The 20,816-nt window shown below is 39.9% G+C and overlaps 1 protein-coding gene across 1 annotated transcript in view; it reads left to right on the forward strand.

Moving 5' to 3' along the window:
* LOC132395265 (protein disulfide-isomerase TMX3-like) overlaps positions 1-20,816 on the forward strand; it is a 132,449-nt gene that overhangs the window by 29,656 nt on the left and 81,977 nt on the right. The window contains exons 5-8 of the mRNA XM_059971602.1: positions 1,833-1,878; positions 4,141-4,221; positions 5,660-5,759; positions 10,817-10,894. Of these exons, the coding sequence (XP_059827585.1) occupies positions 1,833-1,878; positions 4,141-4,221; positions 5,660-5,759; positions 10,817-10,894 (305 nt within the window). The remainder of the gene's footprint in view (positions 1-1,832; positions 1,879-4,140; positions 4,222-5,659; positions 5,760-10,816; positions 10,895-20,816) is intronic.

The following is a 20,816-nucleotide window of genomic DNA, read 5'->3' on the forward strand; positions in this document are numbered from 1 at the left end:
GCTCAGTACAAGATGTCAATGACCCTTGCACCTGAGAGGCAACATTATCAATCAGGAATCTCTGTCTCGTCTACAGAACTTTGTGTGTGTCCCTCTAATCAAACAATCCCCTATGACTACTGCTGGGCTCTCTTCACCCCACCCTTCTTCTGAGTACAGAGCCAGATTTGGTGCCAGACCTAACTGTTGTGATTTTCTTTTTGCTAAATCACCCCTCCCCTGGAAACATTACCTAAAACATTATACATTTATTAAAGGGAATGCCCACAAGGTGTAGCCTGCACTAGCTGTCTATCCCCTTTCTCTATCCTGAGAGTCACCCTGTTGCCTGTGTCCTGCAGCTTATGTGTAACCACCTCTGGATCCTATCAAACGAGCTTCTTTATTATGTCTCTTAGCCATTGGACAAATGATCTCATGACTGCTGAAAGTCCTGACAGGCCCCACTCATTTTTTTTAGAAGCTTGCACCCACTCTGCAGGATGTTCTCTGCAGTTTGAATATGGTTTTTAATTCATGGTGCAATAAAAACATACATTACAGCCTCAGCATCTACCATGGGTTTTGTGAAAGACATTTGCTGTTCAATGCATTATTAACTATGGTATTAGATTTGAAAGTTTGGTTTCAAATTAGTTGTTCAAATCTACAGTTTTCAAATGATAGCACCAAATCCACGAAAGTTTTACAATGTAACAAAGACTGATGTCACACAAGGAAAGCTTAACGTGTAGGCAGACAATATGCACCTCTTCAGAAATAGTCAATTTCTCCAAAAAAGCAGAAAAAAAATCATTTACTGCCTAACTGATGCTGACATTCTGTCCTTGATTTTGGTGAAAGCTTTTGATTTGCATTTGACTGCTATTAGCATTTAACAGATTTAGAAAGATAGCGACCAACTCCCTGTATTTAGATCAATAAGAAACAATAACCAATAACAGATTGCATCAGCCACCATCTTTATGGTTTGATGAACCTCACTGAAATTGTAGCTCAGAGTATGGCATAAGCATTGAAGTTTCTTCATGTGTTTTCTTTCGGTTGCATTAAAATAATTTACTTGAAAATACACTCACTGGCGACTACCTGTTTGTTAATGCAAATATCTAATCAGCCTATCATGTGGCAGCAACTCGATGCATAAAAGTCTGTTAAGATTCAGTTGTTCAGATCAAATATCAGAATGGAGAAGAAATGTGATCTAAGTGACTTTGACTGCGGAATGACTTTTAGTTCCAGATGTGGGTTTCCTCCCACAGTCCAAATGGACATTGTAAATTTTCCCTTGATTAGGCTGGGTTAAGTTAGGAGTTGCTGTGCAGCGCAGTTCGAAAGGCTTGGAGGGCCTGTTCCATGCTGTATCTCAATAAATAAACGTAGTGGTTTGAGTATCTCAGAACCTGCTGATCTCCTGAAATTTTCACACACAACAGTCTCTAGCGTTTACAGAGAATGGTGTGAAAAACAAAAAACATTCAGTGAGTGGCAGTTCTGTGGGTGAAAAAGCCTTGTTAATGAGAGAGGTCAGAGGAGAATTTCCAGACTGGTTCAAGCTGACAGAAAAGCAACAGTAACTCAAATAACCGCACGTTACAACAGTGGTGTGCAGAAGAACATTTCTGAATGCACAACCTGTTGAAGCTTGAAATGGGTGGACTCCAGGTTCCACTCTTGGACCTAATAATAAAATATCTATTGAGTGAAGCACCATTCCAATCAATTCCAAGCTGAGTAGTGCTGTTGTATTATTGAATAAAGATTAACTCATGTAAACTAATACATATATTTAGAAATATAATTTTTAAGCCTATTTTAAACTTTCCCCCCAGGTATTGCCTCTGAATTTGGTGTCCGAGGTTATCCAACTATCAAATTGTAAGTTAAGAATTGTTGTATGTTTGTTATTGTATTGTGCCTTTGGTGTGACAGAATATTGTTGAAGGCTTCCATTATGAATTGATTTGAATTGGAAATTGACTGAGTTGCATGTAGAAGATTCCTGGGGCTATAAAGTATATTCTATTCAGATTTAATTTTACATAAGCTAAGGCTCTTCTTTTTAAGAGGGGCCCCAACTATAGGTTTTGTACATCAATCCAGCTAATCAGCATTAACTTCTTCTCCAAAGGGCATAGTTCTTGTTAAATTTGCCATTATTGCAGATGTTAGTGGGATATAGAAAGCAATTACACAACCATTTGTTCACGTTTTTATTAAAGGTCAACAAGGCTGAGATTAATTACCTTTTTAATTGACTTTTTGTGAAGCTGTGTGTTGCTTGCCTGTTCATTTGTATATCTAGACCCTAAACTTATTTTACTGTTTCACAGGTTTCTTTTGTTAATCGTCAGTGGATGACTTCATATTTTAAATTTTTTTTAAACTCTATTTGCCTAGTTATTTAAATTGTCTGTGGCCTTTTTGTAACTGCTCCCATTTCTTCCATGACTTACTATGCCACTATTGGGCAAACCTAGACGTACAATTTTATTGTTTCATTAAATAGAGTGGAAAATATGAGGCGTGATGCAGGTGTTAAAGAGCACTGCTTATCACGTCTGCTATACAGAGAATACATGTGTTTTCCATACTCTGTGTCTCTGGCCCATGCTGTACTGTGAGATTAGCTCTGATAGTTGTGGGTTCATTTTTTTATTATTTGTGCCAAACTTTATCAAAGGTACACATGACCAGTGTTCATGGTCACACTTCTGGCCTCCATACATGCAATGCCAACCCAAAACATCAACAGTTCCTTTCCTTTTCGCCCACAGATGCTACTTGACGCGCTGAGTTCACTGAGCAACATTGTCTGTTACTCCAGAATCATATTCATAACTTCCCACAAGTGAAGTGGGGGGGGGGGGGGGGAGTAATTAAATTATCTAGTATTACCTTTTCTTGAATGTGTGTTTTTAATGAGTACATGTTTCAATAAATTCTCAGATACAATGAAGCACTTGTGAGAAGTTTGATGATGGACTAAAGATTGCCTGCTTTATTTTTAATGTGTAATACATTATAAGCTTGGTTCAATCCATTTTTAATCTTGCTTATACATTGAAGCCAGCAACAATTTTAATATGAGAGCATCAGTGACTCAACTTTTAGTTCAGTTTCAAAATGATATGGATACAAGTTGTGGATAATTTATCAGAAGGACTTGGTATCATGTAGTTATTTTTTTAATGTTATTTTTTCTTCTTTTCCTGTATTTGTACAAATTGTCTTTTGCACATTAGTTGTTTGTCAGTCCTTGTGTTTAGTTCATTGATTCTATGGTTTTTCTTCTACTGTGAATACCTGCAAGAAAATGAATGGCAAGGTAGTATCTGGTGACATATAAGCATTTAAACAATAAAGTTACTTTGAACCTTCACAGTTATGAAGATGATTTACCAGGATGAAACTTGGATGCAAAAACATAAAGATCAGTTGAATGAGGTAGGGTTTTTCTCTTCAGAGAGAAAGAACCTGAGATGTAACTTGATAGAGGAGTACAAGATTATAAGAAATATTAATCGAATGGACAGCCCAAGACTTTTTCCCAGGACGAAAGTGGCTCATACAAGGGACGTATCTTTAAGGTAATTGGAGGAAAGTATAGTGGGATGTTAGAGGCAGATTTTTTTTACACAGAATGGTAGCTGCATAGAATGTGCTGCTACAAGTGGTGGTGAAGGCAGATACGTTAGGAACATTTAAGAGACTCTTAGGTAGATAGCTGAAAGCAAAATGGAAGGCTGTGTGAGAGAAAAGGGATAGATTGATCTTTGGTTAGGTTAAAAACCTTTCCTGCGTCATACTCTAACTTTGAGCAAATTAAATCATTCAGAGCAATATTAGAAAGAAGCAGAAGGTCATGAGTATCTTGCATGGTGTATCTTTTGCATCTTGCATGGTGTATCATGGTATGACTTGAGTTGGAGAAGTAAGACAATTAATCTATTTTATTATAACCTAATAGCAGTACAGATCTAATGAAAAGAATGAGTTCAGTATATATTATTGATAACCATGTACTTCTGAATTCATCTAGATTTTGTCGTTTGAAAAAACACTCACCTGCATCAAGGGGTGATGCCTGATAAGCTGTGGCATTTGCATTTGATCAGGATGTGTCTTTTGTATTGACAGATTAAAGGGAGATCTTGCCTATAATTACAGAGGACCTCGTACAAAAGAAGATATAATTGAATTTGCTAACAGGGTATCAGGGTGAGTAAAATGACCAGTTTTCTTTTAAAATCTTGGGTCAGTTGAGTTGGAAGCATTTTGGCCTTTTGTCCCACCCAGAGAACTGAGGACAAAAATCTATGTTGTATTCTGCTGCAAGTTTTAGTGAGTGCTGCTTTATCAAAAGCCAAATCTTTTGGATGCCACATTAGGTGCCCATTTTCCCCCCATAACTCCCCTGGGGTGGATGTAAAGATCATGCAAATCAGAAGAAGCAGGAGAATTTGAAGCTGAAGTATCTGTGTCAGCTGTATTTAATGAATGGAGATCACATACAAGGCTATGAAAAAGGGTTAAATATTCCTCATTTCATCATCCTAATTTGAACATTTTGATCTGAAATTTGAGAACAGGCCAAAGCTGTTTCAAAGCAAATCAGAATTTGGGTCAGATGATGAGTCTTCAAACCCAACAGTCCTTGAGATTGAATGGAAAGTGAATGGAGATAGTTCAGTGAAGGGTGGATGTTTGTAAAGGTATGGCACTTTCCTAGGTATATCATTCAGAATCAGATTTATTATCACTGACATATATCATAAAACATTTTGCAGCAGTACAGTGCAATTTATAAAATATACTATAAACCACAATAAAAAGTATATAAAACATTAAATAAGTAAGCAAATATAGTGAGGTAATGTTCATCAGTACATTATCCTTTCAGAAATGGAGGAGAAAAAGCTGTTCCTAAAATGTTGGCTGTGAATCTACTTGCTCCTATACCTCTTGCCTAATGGTAATTATGAAAAGAGGGTATATCCTGACTAGTGGGGGGTTCTTAATAATGGATGCTGCCTTTTTGAGGCATTGGCTTTTGAAGATGTCCTCAATGCTGGGGAGGCGAGTGTCCATGCCTAATTTCTGCCGGATCTTTCAATCTGAATCCACTTAATTTGCAGCAATGCTCAAATAATACTCTATCTACTTGTTCAGAAGTCCCTGTGTTTTGGCATCTGGCTCACTAGGTATTAATTTCCACCCTCCCTCTCATGCCAAGGTCCCTGTTCCTGCATTCCCTTGTGAAACTTTCTAGGTTGACTGGAAAATATACTACTGAGTAACATCCAAAAAAAAGTGTTAGTGTTAATTGGAATAACTTCCAGTAGTCGACTCTATTCCAAGCTTGCCTAAGTAATGAAGTTTCACTGTATTTTAGTTTTACATATAATCTAAATGAATCTATGTGTTACATTTGTGGATCTGTCCTTTATAATAGACATGTTTTTGATGGTTGTTAAATAGAAGCAAGGAAATGTAAGTCATACAAACAGTGGCTGCATCAGGAAAGGTTGCAGAGTTCAATTTATTGTGCACCCAAGTCATTCGCATGTAAGTGGGGCACATGGAACCAGCAATAAATGTTTACTTGAACTTTGATAAGTTACTATTTTGATTCATTTTTTGTTCATTTTATTAATAGGCCACTGGTGAGATCACTTACCACCCCTCAACTTTTTGACCATTGGCAAAAGAGGCATCCGGTTTTCTATGTTTATGTTGGAGGTGAATCTCCACTGAAGGTATGAAAATAGTATTTATTTTAAACATAGAGCTGCTTTGATCATCTTTTCCCAGTTGCCTGCAATAACTTTAGAAACTTTGAGGAATATAAATGTAAGTAGAACTTTTGCTCAAGATCTATCCTGTTTACACTGACCAATCCAGAGAAATCAAAGATTTCCATCCTGTGTGATTGAGAGGATCAAGTGTCTCTTGTCTCATGGACATCGTGTTGCTCAAGAGAATATCAAACCTTGCTGTTTCAATGGGGAGAAGTGAGCACAGTTGCTATTTCTAAGAACAAGATGCTTGAGAAGCTGAAAGGTATGAAGATAGATTAGTTACCTGAACCAGATAGACTACAGGTTTCTTTAAGAGGTGGCTGTGGATCTAGTAATGATCTTGGAATCACTAGATTCTGGAGGACTGGAAAATTGCAAATGTCACTCCACTCTTTAAGGAGGGAGGGGGCAGAAGAAAGGAAATTTTAGACCAGTTAGCCTGATTTTAGTGGCTGGGAATATGTTGGAGTTCTTTTTTAAAGATGAGGTTTTGGGGTACTTGGAAGTGCATGATAAATTAGGCCAGAGTCACCTGAACCAGCATGGTTTCCTTAAGGGAAAATCTTGTCTGACAAATCTGTTGGGATTATTTGAGGAAATAACAGGCAGGATAGACATAGGAGAGTCAGTTGACGCTGTTTACTTGGATTTTCATAAGGCCTTTGACAAGATGGCTCCATGAGATTGCTTAACAAGAGCCATGCTATTACAGGAAAAATACTAGCATGATTGGTTGACTGGCATGAGGGAAGAGGTGGGAATAAAGTTGGCCTTTTCTGATCAGCTGCTGGTGACTAGTGGTGTTCCGCAGAGCTCTGTATTGGGATACTTTTCACAATATAAATCAATGGTTGGGATGACGGATTTGATGGCTTTGTGGCCAAGTTTGCATACATTACAAAGACAGGTGGAGGGGCAGATAGTGTTGAAGAAGCAAGGAGTCTGCAAAAGGACTTAGTCAGATTGGGAGAATGAAAAAAGAATCATATGGAATATAACATTGGGAGGTGTATGGTCATGCACTTTGGTAGAAGGAATAAATGCATTCAATATTTACTAAACAGGGAGAAAATTCAAGTCAGAGGTGCAAAGGGACTTGGGAGACTTTGTGTAAGATTCCCTAAAAGTTAACGCAGATTGAGTCGGTGGTAAGGAAGGCAAATGCAACGTTAGCATTAATTTCGAGAGGACTAGAATATTAAGAGCAAGGATGTGATACTGAGGGTTTTACAAGACATTGATCATACTACATGGAGTATTGTGAGCAATTTTATGTTCCTTATCTAAAAGAGGTGTTGGTATTGGAGAGGGTCCAGAGGAGGTTCATGAGAATGAGTCCAAGAATGAAAGAGAACGTATAAGGAGCGTTTGATGGCTCTAAGTCTGTACTCGCTGGAGTTTAGAAGAATGAAGGGGTATCTCATTGCATCCAATCGAATATTGAAAGGTCTGGATACAGTGAATATGGGGAGGATGCATCCTAAGTAGGTGAGTCTAGGACCAGAGGTCACAGCCTGAGAATAGAGGGACATCCATTTAGAACAGAGATGTGGAGGAGTTTCTTTTAGCCAGAGGGTGGTGAATCTGTGGAATTCAGTGCCACAGATGGCTGTGGAGGCCAGGTCATTGATTATATTTAAGGTGGAGTTTGATAGGTTCTTAATTAGTCAAGGCATCAAAGGTTATCATGAGACCATAAAAAAAAGGGCAGAATTAGGCCATTTGGCCCATTGAGTCTGCTCTGCCATTTCATCATGGCTGATCCATTTTCTCTCTCAACCCCATTCTCCTGCCTATCCCTGTAACCATTCATACCCTGACAAATCAAGAATTTAATCAATCTCCACTTTAAATACACCCAATGACCTGGCCTCCATAGCCACCTGTGGCAACAAATTCTACAGATTCATCACCCTTTTGCTGAAGAAGTTCCTCCTCATTTAAATTCTAAACGGACGTCCCTCTATGATTGACTTCCCCCTCTATAGGAAACATCCTCTCCACATGCACTCTATTTACGCCTTTCAACATTCAATGGATTCAATGAGATTCCACCCCTATTCTTCTAAATTCCAGCAAGTACATTCCCAGTAATCCTCTCCAATGTCAGCACCTCCTCCCTTAGATAAGGGGCCCAAAACAGCTCCCAATTCTCCAAGTGAGGCCCACCGGTGCCTTATAAAGCCTCAGCATTACATTCTCGCTTTTATATTCTAGTCCTCTTGAAATGAATGCTAAAATTGTATTTGCCTCCCTCACTGCAACTCAACCTGGAAGTTAACATTTAGGGAATCCTGCACGAGGACTTACAAGTCCCTTTGTTCCTTGGGGTTTTGAATTTTCTGTCCGTTTAGAAAATAGTCTGCATTTTTGTTCCTTTTACCAAAGTGCATGACCATACACGTCCTGATGCTCTACTCCATTTGCCACAACTTTGCCCATTCTCCTGAATTGTCTGTCTTTCAGCCTTCCTACTTCCTGAACACTACCTGCCCCACCAACCTATCTTTGTGACGTAGCCACAAAGACATCAATTCCATCATCCAAATTATTGACATATAACATAAAAAGATGCAATCCCAACATCAACCCCTGTGGAACACCACTAGTAACTGGCAGCCAACCAAAAAAGGTTGCACTCTTTGCCTCCTGCCAATCAGCCAATGCCCTATCCATGCTAGTAACTTGCCTGTAATAACTTGGACTCTTAACTTGTTAGCAGCTTCCTGTGTGGTACCTTGTCAAAGGCCTTCTGCAAATCCAAGTTTGCAACATCCACTGATTCTCCTTTGACTATCTTATTTGTTATTGCTTCAAAGAATTCCAACAGATTCGTCAGGCAAGATTTTCCCTTGAGGAAACCATGCTGACTTTGGTGGCCTATTTTATCATGTACCTCAAGTACCCTAAGACCTCATCCTTAATAGACTCCAACATCTTCCCAACCAGTGAAATCAGGCTTACTATGCTCTCTTAGGCCCATGGACACTCTCAAATTACTGGCATACTGCCAGTGCCTGCCACGTGAAGATTGATGCAAAATACTTACTGAGTTCAACCACCATTTCTTTGTTCCCTAGTACTATCTCTCCAGCGTAATTTTCTAGTAGTTCGATACTCTTTATATATCTGAACAATCTTTTGGTTATTCTTTCCTCTGCTAGTGTCCCCTTCCAATCAATTGTGGATAGCTTCTCTCTCATGCCTCTGCAATTCCCTTTACTCCACTATAATACTGATACATCTGACTTTATCTTCTCTTTCTCTCTTGTACTGTGTCAAGTTTATTGTCATTTCGACCATAAGCTGCTGGTACAGTACACGGTAAAAACGAAACAGTGTTCCTCCAGGACCTACATGAAACAATGCAAAACTACGCTAGACTATGTGAGACAGCACAAGGCTACACATGCAAAACTGCACTAGACTACAGAACTGCACAGGACTACATAAAGTGCAGAAAACAGTGCAGGGCAGTACAATAATTAATAAACAAGACAATAGGCCCAGTAGAGGACAAACTACAATATAATAATAAATGATGTAGATGTATTGAGGAGTCTGATGGCTTGGGGGAAGAAACTGTTACACAGTCTGATTATGAGTGTCCGAATGCTTCGGCACCTTATGCCAGATGGCAGGAGGGAGAAGAGTTTGTGTGGGGGGGGGGGGTGCATGGGGTCCTTCACAATACTGTTAGCTTTGCGGGTGCTGCGTGTCATACCTGCCAAACTCAAACTGTGCTACAACATCATCTACTATATTCTATATCCCTCATACATTCAATTATAACACTTCCGGTCCTGTAAGCTGAGTAATTTTAGGACAGTGAGTCTGGTCTTTTTGCATGCTCTTAGAATTCAAAATCATGATATAAAATTGATGTGCTTCTTAGAAATGTTCAAGTTAATTTCATTTGATAAAAAGCTAAAAGTTCACAAGTACAGAAGTTTTGATAAAATTGGCAATGAGATACTGTTGTTAAGGAGCACGTCCAAACCAGGGTTTGGATAAATTGGTATTGCTGAATGGAATTGGAATGAATGAACCCGAAGGTCAGTGCTAACAAATTTAGACATTGAAAAATGATAAAAGGATCTTCTGCTTTTAAATGGGAAGAATGGATAACAATAACTATAAAACAGATCAATTTGTTAAAGGAACAAAAGCATCATGCAAGTTTACCAGATTGATTGTTGGATATAAGAAATAATGGTTCAATGAAATTCACTGGAACGATTTTCATTGGAGTAGAGAAGACCAAGTGGAGATTTATTAATGGAAAAATAAAATTTTGGTAATAGATTGGTGAAAGGCATTCCTCAAATACTAAGTCAGTGCAGAGGTGTTACAGTGGGAGTGGGGAAAGGTTGACCATTTGCTAAAGGAAGAATTCAAACAATATTGTTTTAAATATATTTGTTTGCAGTATGGAAACTATGTTGTAGCAAGAACTTGCTGAGATACAAACCATTGAAGCAATGCAAAAAAAAAATGGGGGGAAACAGTTTACATCACTATCAGCTGTTCCAGTAAAGCTAATATCAACATTCTGGGCTAAATGGCCTCATGCTGTAGACTTGTATGGTTCATTGTGTTAATGTAGCAGAATGTTAATCAGTTCCTCTAGTGTTTTAACATTACATTGCATCATTGAATTAAATAGTAAGGGTGCCTTAAAATGATTGTACAAACTGCTACACTACTGTGCTACCCTTAAGTACTGGAACTCTCAGCAAATATCTCTCTGCTACTTGATGCCAGCTACCAGTCTTGCCCTGTTAATTCATCACTGTGCACGCACATAATTCCAGAAACTTGCCAGCATTTGCACTGAGGAATGCTGGTGGTCCTATGTCTCTGAGTCATGAATGTATTTAACAGTTGTAATCAATAAATGATGAGTAAATCTGGGAAAACATGTTAATTATTTTTATGAAATTGCTAAGCTTTTTTTTAATGGAAAGGGGAAATGGAGAACTGTTGTTAATCATTTGGCATTCTGCTCCCTTCAGGAGAAGTTCTTTGAAGTGGCCTCAGAAATGATTGTGTACACCTACTTCTTTTCTGCTTCAGAGGATGCTTTGCCGCAGGTAAACTTCTCAAATTATCTGAGGAAGCCCAGTGATAATTGTTCAGTGGTATAAATGCCATTATGTGGGAGATAGCTAGAAGGACCTCATATTAGCATCATTATGGCCCTTTTTCCCTTCTTAAAATGGTTTCAGTGATTCTACAGGTGAACAGTTTTTATTCTTATAAAGTTTCTCACCTTTCATGTTTGAGTCATAGATTTATTCATGTTGCGTTTAATTCTTTATATACATTATTTATTATTTCATTACCACTACATTAACACTTAAAGAGAATTGCATGAATGAATTGAAATCTGACCACTGTGGAAGAAATAAGTTTCCTGCAATGCAAGTTCAAGATACTTCAGGGAGCTTGGGATGTTTAATTTGGGTGCTTAAATATTGATTTATCAAGTCTGACCCAATCCATACCTTACATTATAGCTACTTGTGGAAGTTCTTGGGGGGAAAAAAATCAAAGTAAATAGTGATATCAAAGTTGATCTTTTGGTGAATGGTGACTTGTTATATAAAAAAAAATAGGCACTTTTATCAGTGACATTATAGACAAGGACAGCAAAAAAAAAGCTAAAATAACTTTAGTCATAAGTCATGAGCTTACCTTTCATTTTAGTTAACTCAAATTTAACACAATGATGAGTAAAGGCAATGGAAAACGCTACAGCACAGTACAGTCTTTTTGGCCCACGATGTTGTGACAGCATGATAACCTACTCGAAAATCAATCTGACACCTCCCTCCTACATTCAGTAGCCCTCAGTTTTTCTTTCATCCATCTAATTATGTGTCTTAAGATTCTCTTAAATGTGCCTAATGTATCTGCCTCCACCACCATGCCTGACGGCACATTCCATGCACCCACCACTCTATATATTTTTTAAAAAACTTGCTTCTGACATCCCCCTTCTATACTTTCCTCCCAGCACCTTAAAGTTATGCCCCCTTTTATTAACCATTTCTGGCCTGGGAAAATGTATCTTGCTTACCACTCAATCTATATAACCATATAACAATTACAGCATGGAAACAGGCCATCTCGGCCCTTCTAGTCCGTGCCAAATGCTTACTCTCACCTAGTCCCAGCTACCTGCACTCAGCCCATAACCCTCCATTCCTTCCCTGTCCATATACCTATCCAATTTTTTTTAAGTGACAAAATCAAACCTGCCTCTACCACTTCTACTGGAAGCTGGTTCCACACAGCTACCACTCTCTGAGTAAAGAAGTTCCCCCTCGTGTTACCCCTAAACTTTGCCCCTTAACTCTCAACTTATGTCCTCTTGTTTGAATCTCCCCTACTCTCAATGGAAAAAGCCTATCCACGTCAACTCTATCTATGCCCCTCATAATTTTAAATACCTCTATCTATCTATGTCTCTTATCTTGTACACCTCTGTCAATTCAGCTCTCATCCTCCTCCCCTCCAAGGAGAAAAGCCCTAGCTGCTCAACCTATCCTCAAAAGATATGCTTTCTAATCCAGTCATCATCCTAGTAAATCTCCTTCGAACCCGATGCTCCAAGCGTGGTATAGAGTTGTAAGGTTACTTTGCGACTCTTGAACACAATTCCCTAACTAATGAAGGACAACATACCATATACCTTCTTAACTACACCATCAACTTGCATGGCATCTTTTAGCCATCTATTAACATGAACCCCAAGATCCCTCTGTTCCTCCACACTATTAAGACTGCTGCCACTGACCTTGTATCCTGCCTTCAGGTTCGACCTTCCAAAGTGAATTACTTCATACTTCACTGGATTTAACTCCCATCTGCCACTTCTCAGCCAAGTTCTTCATCCTATCTGTGCCTTGTTGTAACCTACAACAACCTTCTACACTATCCACACTACCAGCAACTTTTGTGTCATCTGCAAACTTACTAACACACTCTTCCACTTCCTCATCTAAGGGTGGTGGGGTGGAGATACCTCTCTACCAAAGGAGGTGTAAGGTGATCTTTCGCTCTGCTAGCCTGCAGGTCACCCTCAGCAAGGTGTAGCACCTGCTTAGACCCCCTGATCAGAGTCATGTGAAGCCATGGGAGCAGGTTGAGATGTTTGTACAAGCAGCTGGTGCATATCACATGTCCTGGTTATGCGATCACTGGTGCCAAGTAGAAATCTCTGAAGAATGTTGATCATGGCTGTGGTCACCTGTCCTGTAAAGACACTGCCTAAAGAAGGCAATGGCTAACTGATTCTGTAGAAAAAATTGTCAGGAACAGACAGGGTCATGGAAAGAACATGATCACCCACATCATACAAAATGGCACATAATGAATGAATGGCTCAAATTCAACATTGTTACATAACCAGCCTTTCCTGTTTATGTCACAACTAGCTAGATTAGCTATGTAAATTTGATGCAAGTTGATCAACATCTAACGTAGGTGTTTCTAACCTGTCGGGAATTTCCAGCATCCTCATTCATTTAATATTTCCAACATCAATAGTGTTTTAACTCTGAATTCCAGCATTGCAGGAAATGTGGAAGTACTTCAAATTTCAAAACTTCAAAGTAAATTTCTTACCAAAGTACACATATGTCACCATATACAACTTTGAGATTTGTTTTCTTGTGGACATTCTCCATAATAGAATCAAAGAAAGACTGCACCCAACAGGGCAGACAAACGATCAATGAGCAAACAACAATCTGTGCAAAGACAAAAGAAAAAAGAAATAATAAATAAATAAGCAGTAAGTATTGGGAACATGAGATGAATAGCCCTAGAAAGATACAAGACATTGGAGCAGAATTAGGCTATTTGGTCCATTAAGCCTGCTCTGGCATTTCACCATGGCTGATCTATTTCACCTCAGCCCCAATCTCCTGCCTTCTCCCCTAACCCCTCATGTCCTGACTAATCAAGAACCTATCAATCTCTACCTTAAATATACTTAAAGACTTGGCCTCCACAGCTGCTTATCGCAAAGAATTCCTCATATTCACCTCTCTCTGGCTAAAGAAATTCCTCCTCATCTCAGTTCTAAAACAACACCCCTCTATTCTGAGGTTCTGTACTCTGGTCTGAGACTTTCTCACCATAAAAAAAATCCTCTCCATATCCACTCTTTCAAGGCCTTTCACCATTTGATAGGTTTCAATAAGGTCATCATTCATTTTTTGAATTCTGGTGAATACAGGCCCCAAGCCATCAAATGTTCTTCATGTGACAAACCATTCAATCACGGAATAATTTTTAGGAGCCTTCTTTGAACCCTCCGCTGTTTTAGCATATCCTTTTTAAGATGAGGGTTCCAACCCTGCTCACAGTACTCAAGTGAAGTCTCACAAATGCTTTATAAAGCCTCAACATTACATCCTTTCTTTTGTACTCTAGTCCTCTTGAATGCTAACATTGCAGTTGTTTTCCTCACCATAGACACAACCTGCAAATTGACCTTTTAGGGAATCCTCCACAAAGACTGCCAAGTCCCTTTGCGCCTCAGTTTTCTTTTGTATTTTTTTTGTATTAGAAAACAGTCAAACCTTTCATTTTTTCTAAGTCCTTCTGTAGCCTCTCTATTTCATCAAAACTACCTGCCCCTCCACCTATCTTCATATCATCTACAAACTTTGTAACAAAGCCATTAATTCCATCATTCAAATAATTGACATAAAATAACAAAAAGAATTGGTCCCAACACAGACCTATGCCGGCAGCCAACCAGAAAAGGCTCCCTTTATTCCCACTCTGCCTCTTGCCAATCAGCCACTACTTTATCCATGCTAGAATCTTTTCCTGCAATACAATAGGCTCGTAGCTCAATAGGTGGCCTCATGTGTGGCACCTTGTCAAAGGCTTTCTGAAAATCCAAGTACAAAACATCAACTGATTCTCCTTTGCCTGTCCTGTTTGCTATTTCTTCAAAGATTTCCAACAGATCTGTCAGGCAAGATTTTCAGTGAGGAAACCATGCAATGGTTGTCTTTATCATATGCCTCCAAGTACTCCAAAACAACATCCTTAACAGTCAACTCCAACACCTTCCCACCACTGAGGTCAGACTAACTGGCCTATAATTTCCTTTCTTCTGCCTCTCTCTCTTTTATCTTAAAAAAACTGCAATTTTCCAGTCTTCCAGAACCTAGACCTAGACCTTGAATACTACAGCACAGTACAGGCCCTTCAGCCCTCAATGATGTGCCAACCCCTATATTTTTTTAAAAAAAGTACTAAACCGACACTACCCTGTAACCCTCTATTTTTCTTTCATCCATGTGCCTGTCCAAGAGGCTCTGAAATACCCCTAATGTTTTAGCCTCTACCACCATCCCTGGCAAGACATTCCAGGCACCCACAACCTTCTGTGCAAAAATAAATAAATAAATATTAAATAAATTTAAAAAATTAAATTTAAAAAAAACCCAACTTACCCCTGATGTCTCCCTTAAACTTCCCTCCCTTAACTTTGTACATATGCCCTCTGGTGTTTGCTATTCGTACCCTGAGAAACAGGTACTGGCTATCCACCCTACCTGTGCCTCTCATAATCTTGTAGACCTCTATCAAGTCCCCTCTCATCCTTCTATGCTCCAAAGAGAAAAGTCCCAGACTTGTTTTCCAATCCAGGCAGCATCCTGGTAAATCTCCTCTGCACCCTCTCCATAGCTTCCACATCCTTTCTATAATGAGGTGACCAGAACTGAACACAATACTCTTAAGTGTGGTCTCACCAGAGATTTGTAGAGTTGCAACATGACCTCTCTACTGTCGAACTCAATCCCCCTATTAGTGAAGCCTAGCATCCCATAGGCCTTCTTAACTATCCTATCAATCTGTGCAGCGACCTTGAGGGATGTATGGATTTGAACCCCAAGGTCCCTCTGTTCATCCACACTCTTAAGTTACCAACCATTAACCCTGTACGCAGCCTTCTGGTTTGTCCTTCCAAAATGCATCACCTCACACTTGTCCGGATTCAACTCCCATCTGCCACTTTTCTGCCCAACTCTGCATCCTGTCTATATCCTCTTGTAACCTTCGACAACCTACAGCTCCATCCACAACTCCTCCAATCTTCATGTCATCCACAAACTTACTCACCCATCCTTCTGCCTCTTCATCCAGGTCATTTATAAAAATCACAAAGAGCAGCGGTCCAGGACAGATCCTTGCAGCACTCCACTAGTCACCGACCTCCAGGCAGGATACTTTCCTTCCACTACTACCGTCTGCTTTCTTCCTGTAAGCCAATTTTTTTGTCCAAACAGCCAAGGTTCCACTGATCCCATGCCTCATGACTTTCTGGATGAGTCTCTCATGGGGGACCGTCCAGAACCTTTACAGAATCTAGTGATTCTTGAAAGATCATTACTAATACCCCCACAATCTCTTTACCACATCTTTCAGAACACTGGGTTGTACACCATCTGGTCCAAGTGACTTATCTACCTTCAGACCTTTCAGATTCCCAAGAACCATCTCCCTAATAATTTCATACACTTCATGATCCCTGATGACACCTGGAACTTCCACCAGACTGCTAGTGTCTTCCACAGTGAAAACTGATGCAAAATACTTATTCAGTTTGACCACCATTTCCTTGTCCCCATTACTACCTCTCCAGCATAGTTTTCCAGTGGTACAATATCCACTCTCGCCTCTTTTTCATTTCATGTATCTGAAGAAACTTTTGGTATCCTCTTTAATATTATCGGCTAGCCTACTTTTATATTCCATCTTAACCTCCTTAATGATTTTTTTAGTTTTAGTTTTTAAAAGCTTCCCAAACCTCTAACTTCTCACTAATTTTTTGCTCTATTATATGCCCTCCCTTTGGCTTTTATGTTGGCTTTGACTTCTCTTGTTGGCCACAGTGATGTCATCTTTCCTTTAGAATACTTCTTCCTCTTTGGGATATATATCCTGTATTTTCTGAATTGCTTCCAGAAATAACAGCCGTTGCTTTTCTGCTGTCATCTCTTCCAGTGTCTTTTCCAATCACTTCTGGCTAACTCTTCTCTTATGCCTCTGTAATTCCCTTTACTCAACTGTAATACTCAAGGGTGCAGTGCTAGCCGGAGCACACTCTGCACATCTTTAAGAAAAAAGCTGAACTAAACAAGCTAATTAATTAGGTGCTGCCTGGGGTGATTTGAATATCTCAAACTGCTGATCTCCGGGGATTTTTACGTACAACAGACTCTGGAGTTTACAAAGAATGGTGCCAAAAACAAAAAAATAAAATCCAGCGAGTGGCTGTTGTGAATGAAACATCTTGTTAAATCCACTCGCTGGATGTTTTTTTGTTTTTGGCATCATTCTTTGTAAACTCCAGAGTCTGTTATGCGTAAAAATCCCAGGAGATTAGCAGTTTCTGAGATATTCAAATCACCCTGGGCGGCACCTAATTAATTCGCTTGTTTCGTTTGGCTTTTTTCTTAAAGGTGTGTCAGGTGTGCTCCGGCTAGCACTGCACCCCTGGTAATACTGATGTCTAACTTTAGCCTCTTTTCAAAATTCAAGGTGAATTTGACAGACAGTCATATTTTATTGATCCCTAGGGAAATTGGGTTTTGTTACAGTCGCACCAACCAAGAATAGTGTAGACAATATAGCAATATAAAACCATAAATAATTAAATAGTAATAGGTAAATTATGCCAAAGGGAATTAAGTCCAGGACCAGCCTATTGGCTCAGGGTGTCTGACACTCCGAGGGAGGAGTTGTAAAGTTTGATGGCCACAGGCAGGAATGACTTCCTATGACGCTCAGTGTTGCATCTCGGTGGAATGAGTCTCTGGCTGAATGTACTCCTATGCCTAACCAGTACATTATGGAGTGGATGGGAGACATTGTCCAAGATGGCATGCAGCTTGGACAGCATCCTCTTTTCAGACACCACTGTCAGAGAGTCCATTTCCACCCCCACAACATCACTGGCCTTACAAATGAGTTTGTTAATTCTGTTGGTGTCTGCTACCCTCAGCCTGCTGCCCCAGCACACACCATATTGTGATCATTTTCTTTTAAGGGTTCTTTTTACCTTAAGCTCTCTAATCAATTCCAGGTTGATTATACAATACCCAATTCAGAATAGCTGATCCTCTAGAGGCTCAACCATGAGCTGCTCTAAAAAGCTGTCTCATAGGCATTCTAGAAATTCCCCCTCTCGGAATCCAGCTCCAATCAGATTTTCCCAATCTACCTGCATATTTAAATCCCCCATTACTATTGTAACATTGCCCGTTTGGCATGCATTTTGTATGTCCCATTGTAATTTGTAGACCACAAGCTTACTACGGTTTGGAGGTCTGTATGTCCATTCAGTTCAGTGATGGAGCACATGAAGTTGAATGAAGTTATCCCCACTGGTCCAGGAGCCTGATGATTGAGGGATAATAGGAGTTCCTGAACCAGGTGGCGGGAGTCCTGAGGCTCCTCTACCTCCTACCTGATAGCATCAGCAAGAAGAGAGTGTGACCTGAATGGTGACAGACCCTGATGATGAATGCTGATCCCCTATGACAACACTCCCTGTAGATGTGCTCAGTGGTGAGGAGGGTTTTTCCTGTGATGAACCAGTCAATATACTCTCCACCACACACCTATGGAAGTTGTTCGGTTTTAGATGTCAATCCGAATCTCTGTACACTCCTGAGGGAGTAGAGGTTTCGCCATGCTTTCTTCCTAATTGCATTTAAGTGCTGGGTTCAGGCCAGGTCCGCTGAAATTATAACACCGAGGAATTAAATGTTGCTGACCCTTGCCACCTCTGAACCCTAATGATAACTGGCTTATAAGCTTCCATTTTCCTGCTTTTGAAGTCAATAATCAGCTCCCTGGTCTTGCTGACGTTGAGTGAGAGGTTGTTATTGGGGCAATAACAATTTCAGTCTCCCTCCTATATTCTGATTCATCACTACCTTTGATTCGGCCATTGACTGTGGTGTTGTCAGCAAACTTAAATATGACATGTGAAGTCATAAGTGTAAAGTGAGTAAAACAGGGTGCTAAATCCAAAGCCTTGTGTTCTACTGTGCCGATGGAGTTTGTGGAGATGTTGTTGCCAATCCTGAACTTACTAGGGTCAGTGAGTGCGGAAATCAAGGATTCAATTACACAAGGATCTGTTGAGGCCAAGGCCTTGAAGCTTATTGATTAGTTTTGAGGGGAAGATAGTACTGACTGCCAAGCTGTAGTTGATAAAGAGCATCCTGATGTCTGCATCTTTGCTGTCCAAATGTTCCAGGGTTGAGTGAAGAGCCAATGCAATTGCATCTGCTGTGACCTGTTGTGCCGGTAGGCAAATTGGAGTGGATCCAAGTCGCTTCTCAGACAGGAGTTGATGCGTTTTATCACCAACCTCTCAAAACACTTCATCATAGTGGATGTAAGTGCAACCAGACTATACACATTGAGACAGGTTACCCCATTATTCTTAGGCACTGGTATAATTGAAGGCTGCTTGAAGCAGGTAGGTACTTTAAGTGAGGGGTTAAAGATGTCAGTGAACACTCCAGCCAGTTGATCAGCACAGGTCTTCTGTACTCGACCGGGTATTCCATATGGACCAGATGCTCCCATTGTGCTCCTTTCTGTTTTCATCCTGTGGTTTTGTTCTGTATTGACAGTCTGGTCCAAGTCCAATCCATTTCTGCCAACTTTGTGCCAACCCTATCACCTTCCATTTACAATCAGATACAGGGGAGTGTGTGACTGGTTACTTCTGACCATTACTGTTGGATGCTTAATTCATACAAGGTCACCATTTTTCTCAAGGGCCTGGTGTTTCATGATCAGACCTCTTGCTTAAATATTTCACACTTTAGCATAGTCCTTGTTTCTTTTTCATAACAATAAGACATTAGGCCATTCAGTTCCTTAAGTCTGCACCACCATTCCATCAGGACTGATTTATTATCTGTCTCAGCCCTATTCTCCTGCCTTCGCCCCATTATCTTTGACACCCTTACTGATCAAGAACCTATTAATTTCCACTTTAAATATACCCAATGATTTGGTCTCTGCAACCGTCAGTGACAATGAATTCCGCAGATTCACCACCCTCTGGCTAAAGAAATTCCTCCTCACCTCTGTTTAAAGGACATCCTTCTATTCTGAATCTGTGCCCTCTGGCCCTAGTCTTCCCCCTATAAGTATCATCCTCTTCATGTCCACTCCATCTAGGTCTTTAAATATTCAATAGGTTTCAATGAAATCTCCCCTCATTATTCTAAACTCCAGTGAATATGGGACCAGAGCCACCAAACACTCCTCATCTGTTAACCCTTTCATTCCTGGGATCATTCTCATGAACCACCTCTGGACCCTCTAGCAGATCCTTTCTCAGATAATAGGCCTAAAAGTGCTCACAATACCCCAGTCTGACAAATGCCTTATAAAGCATCAGCATTACATCCTTAACCATGGCTGGTTTCATAACCATGGAAACAGTACATAGAACAATGAAACTTTGATTTTTAACAGAAATGTCTTCGAAGTAACCACTCTGGTTCTAATCCTGATGTGGCTATTCCAGTTTTAATTTCCTCGCATTGCTCTTCAAAACAGTTAATTGATTACTTTAAATTGCCCCTAGCATAAGTGGGTTACAGGAGAAATACTGATGTTAAGGGAGAGGATTGATGAGATTACAATAGGAGCAAGTGGGATAGACGTGGATTGGTATTTTATGCTTTGTACTGTTGTGATGGGCCAAAGACCTGTTTCTGTGCTGTACAGTTTTATGATGTTAGTGCTGTATTGTGCATTAGCATAGATCAAGAATGCATTGACAGGTTTTGTGGCTAACAGTCACTTCTTAACAGACACACCCACTGGCAGTCAACATGCTGAAGACTATTATTTAAGCTAAAAAGAGTATTCAGTTTGTTAACAGATCTGCACAGGAGAAGAAAATGGTATTAGTCTTCCTCATACACCTTTGTTTCAATATCCCTCTTG

This window comes from Hypanus sabinus, chromosome 1 (assembly GCF_030144855.1).
Source record: "Hypanus sabinus isolate sHypSab1 chromosome 1, sHypSab1.hap1, whole genome shotgun sequence".
Taxonomy (NCBI): domain Eukaryota; kingdom Metazoa; phylum Chordata; class Chondrichthyes; order Myliobatiformes; family Dasyatidae; genus Hypanus; species Hypanus sabinus.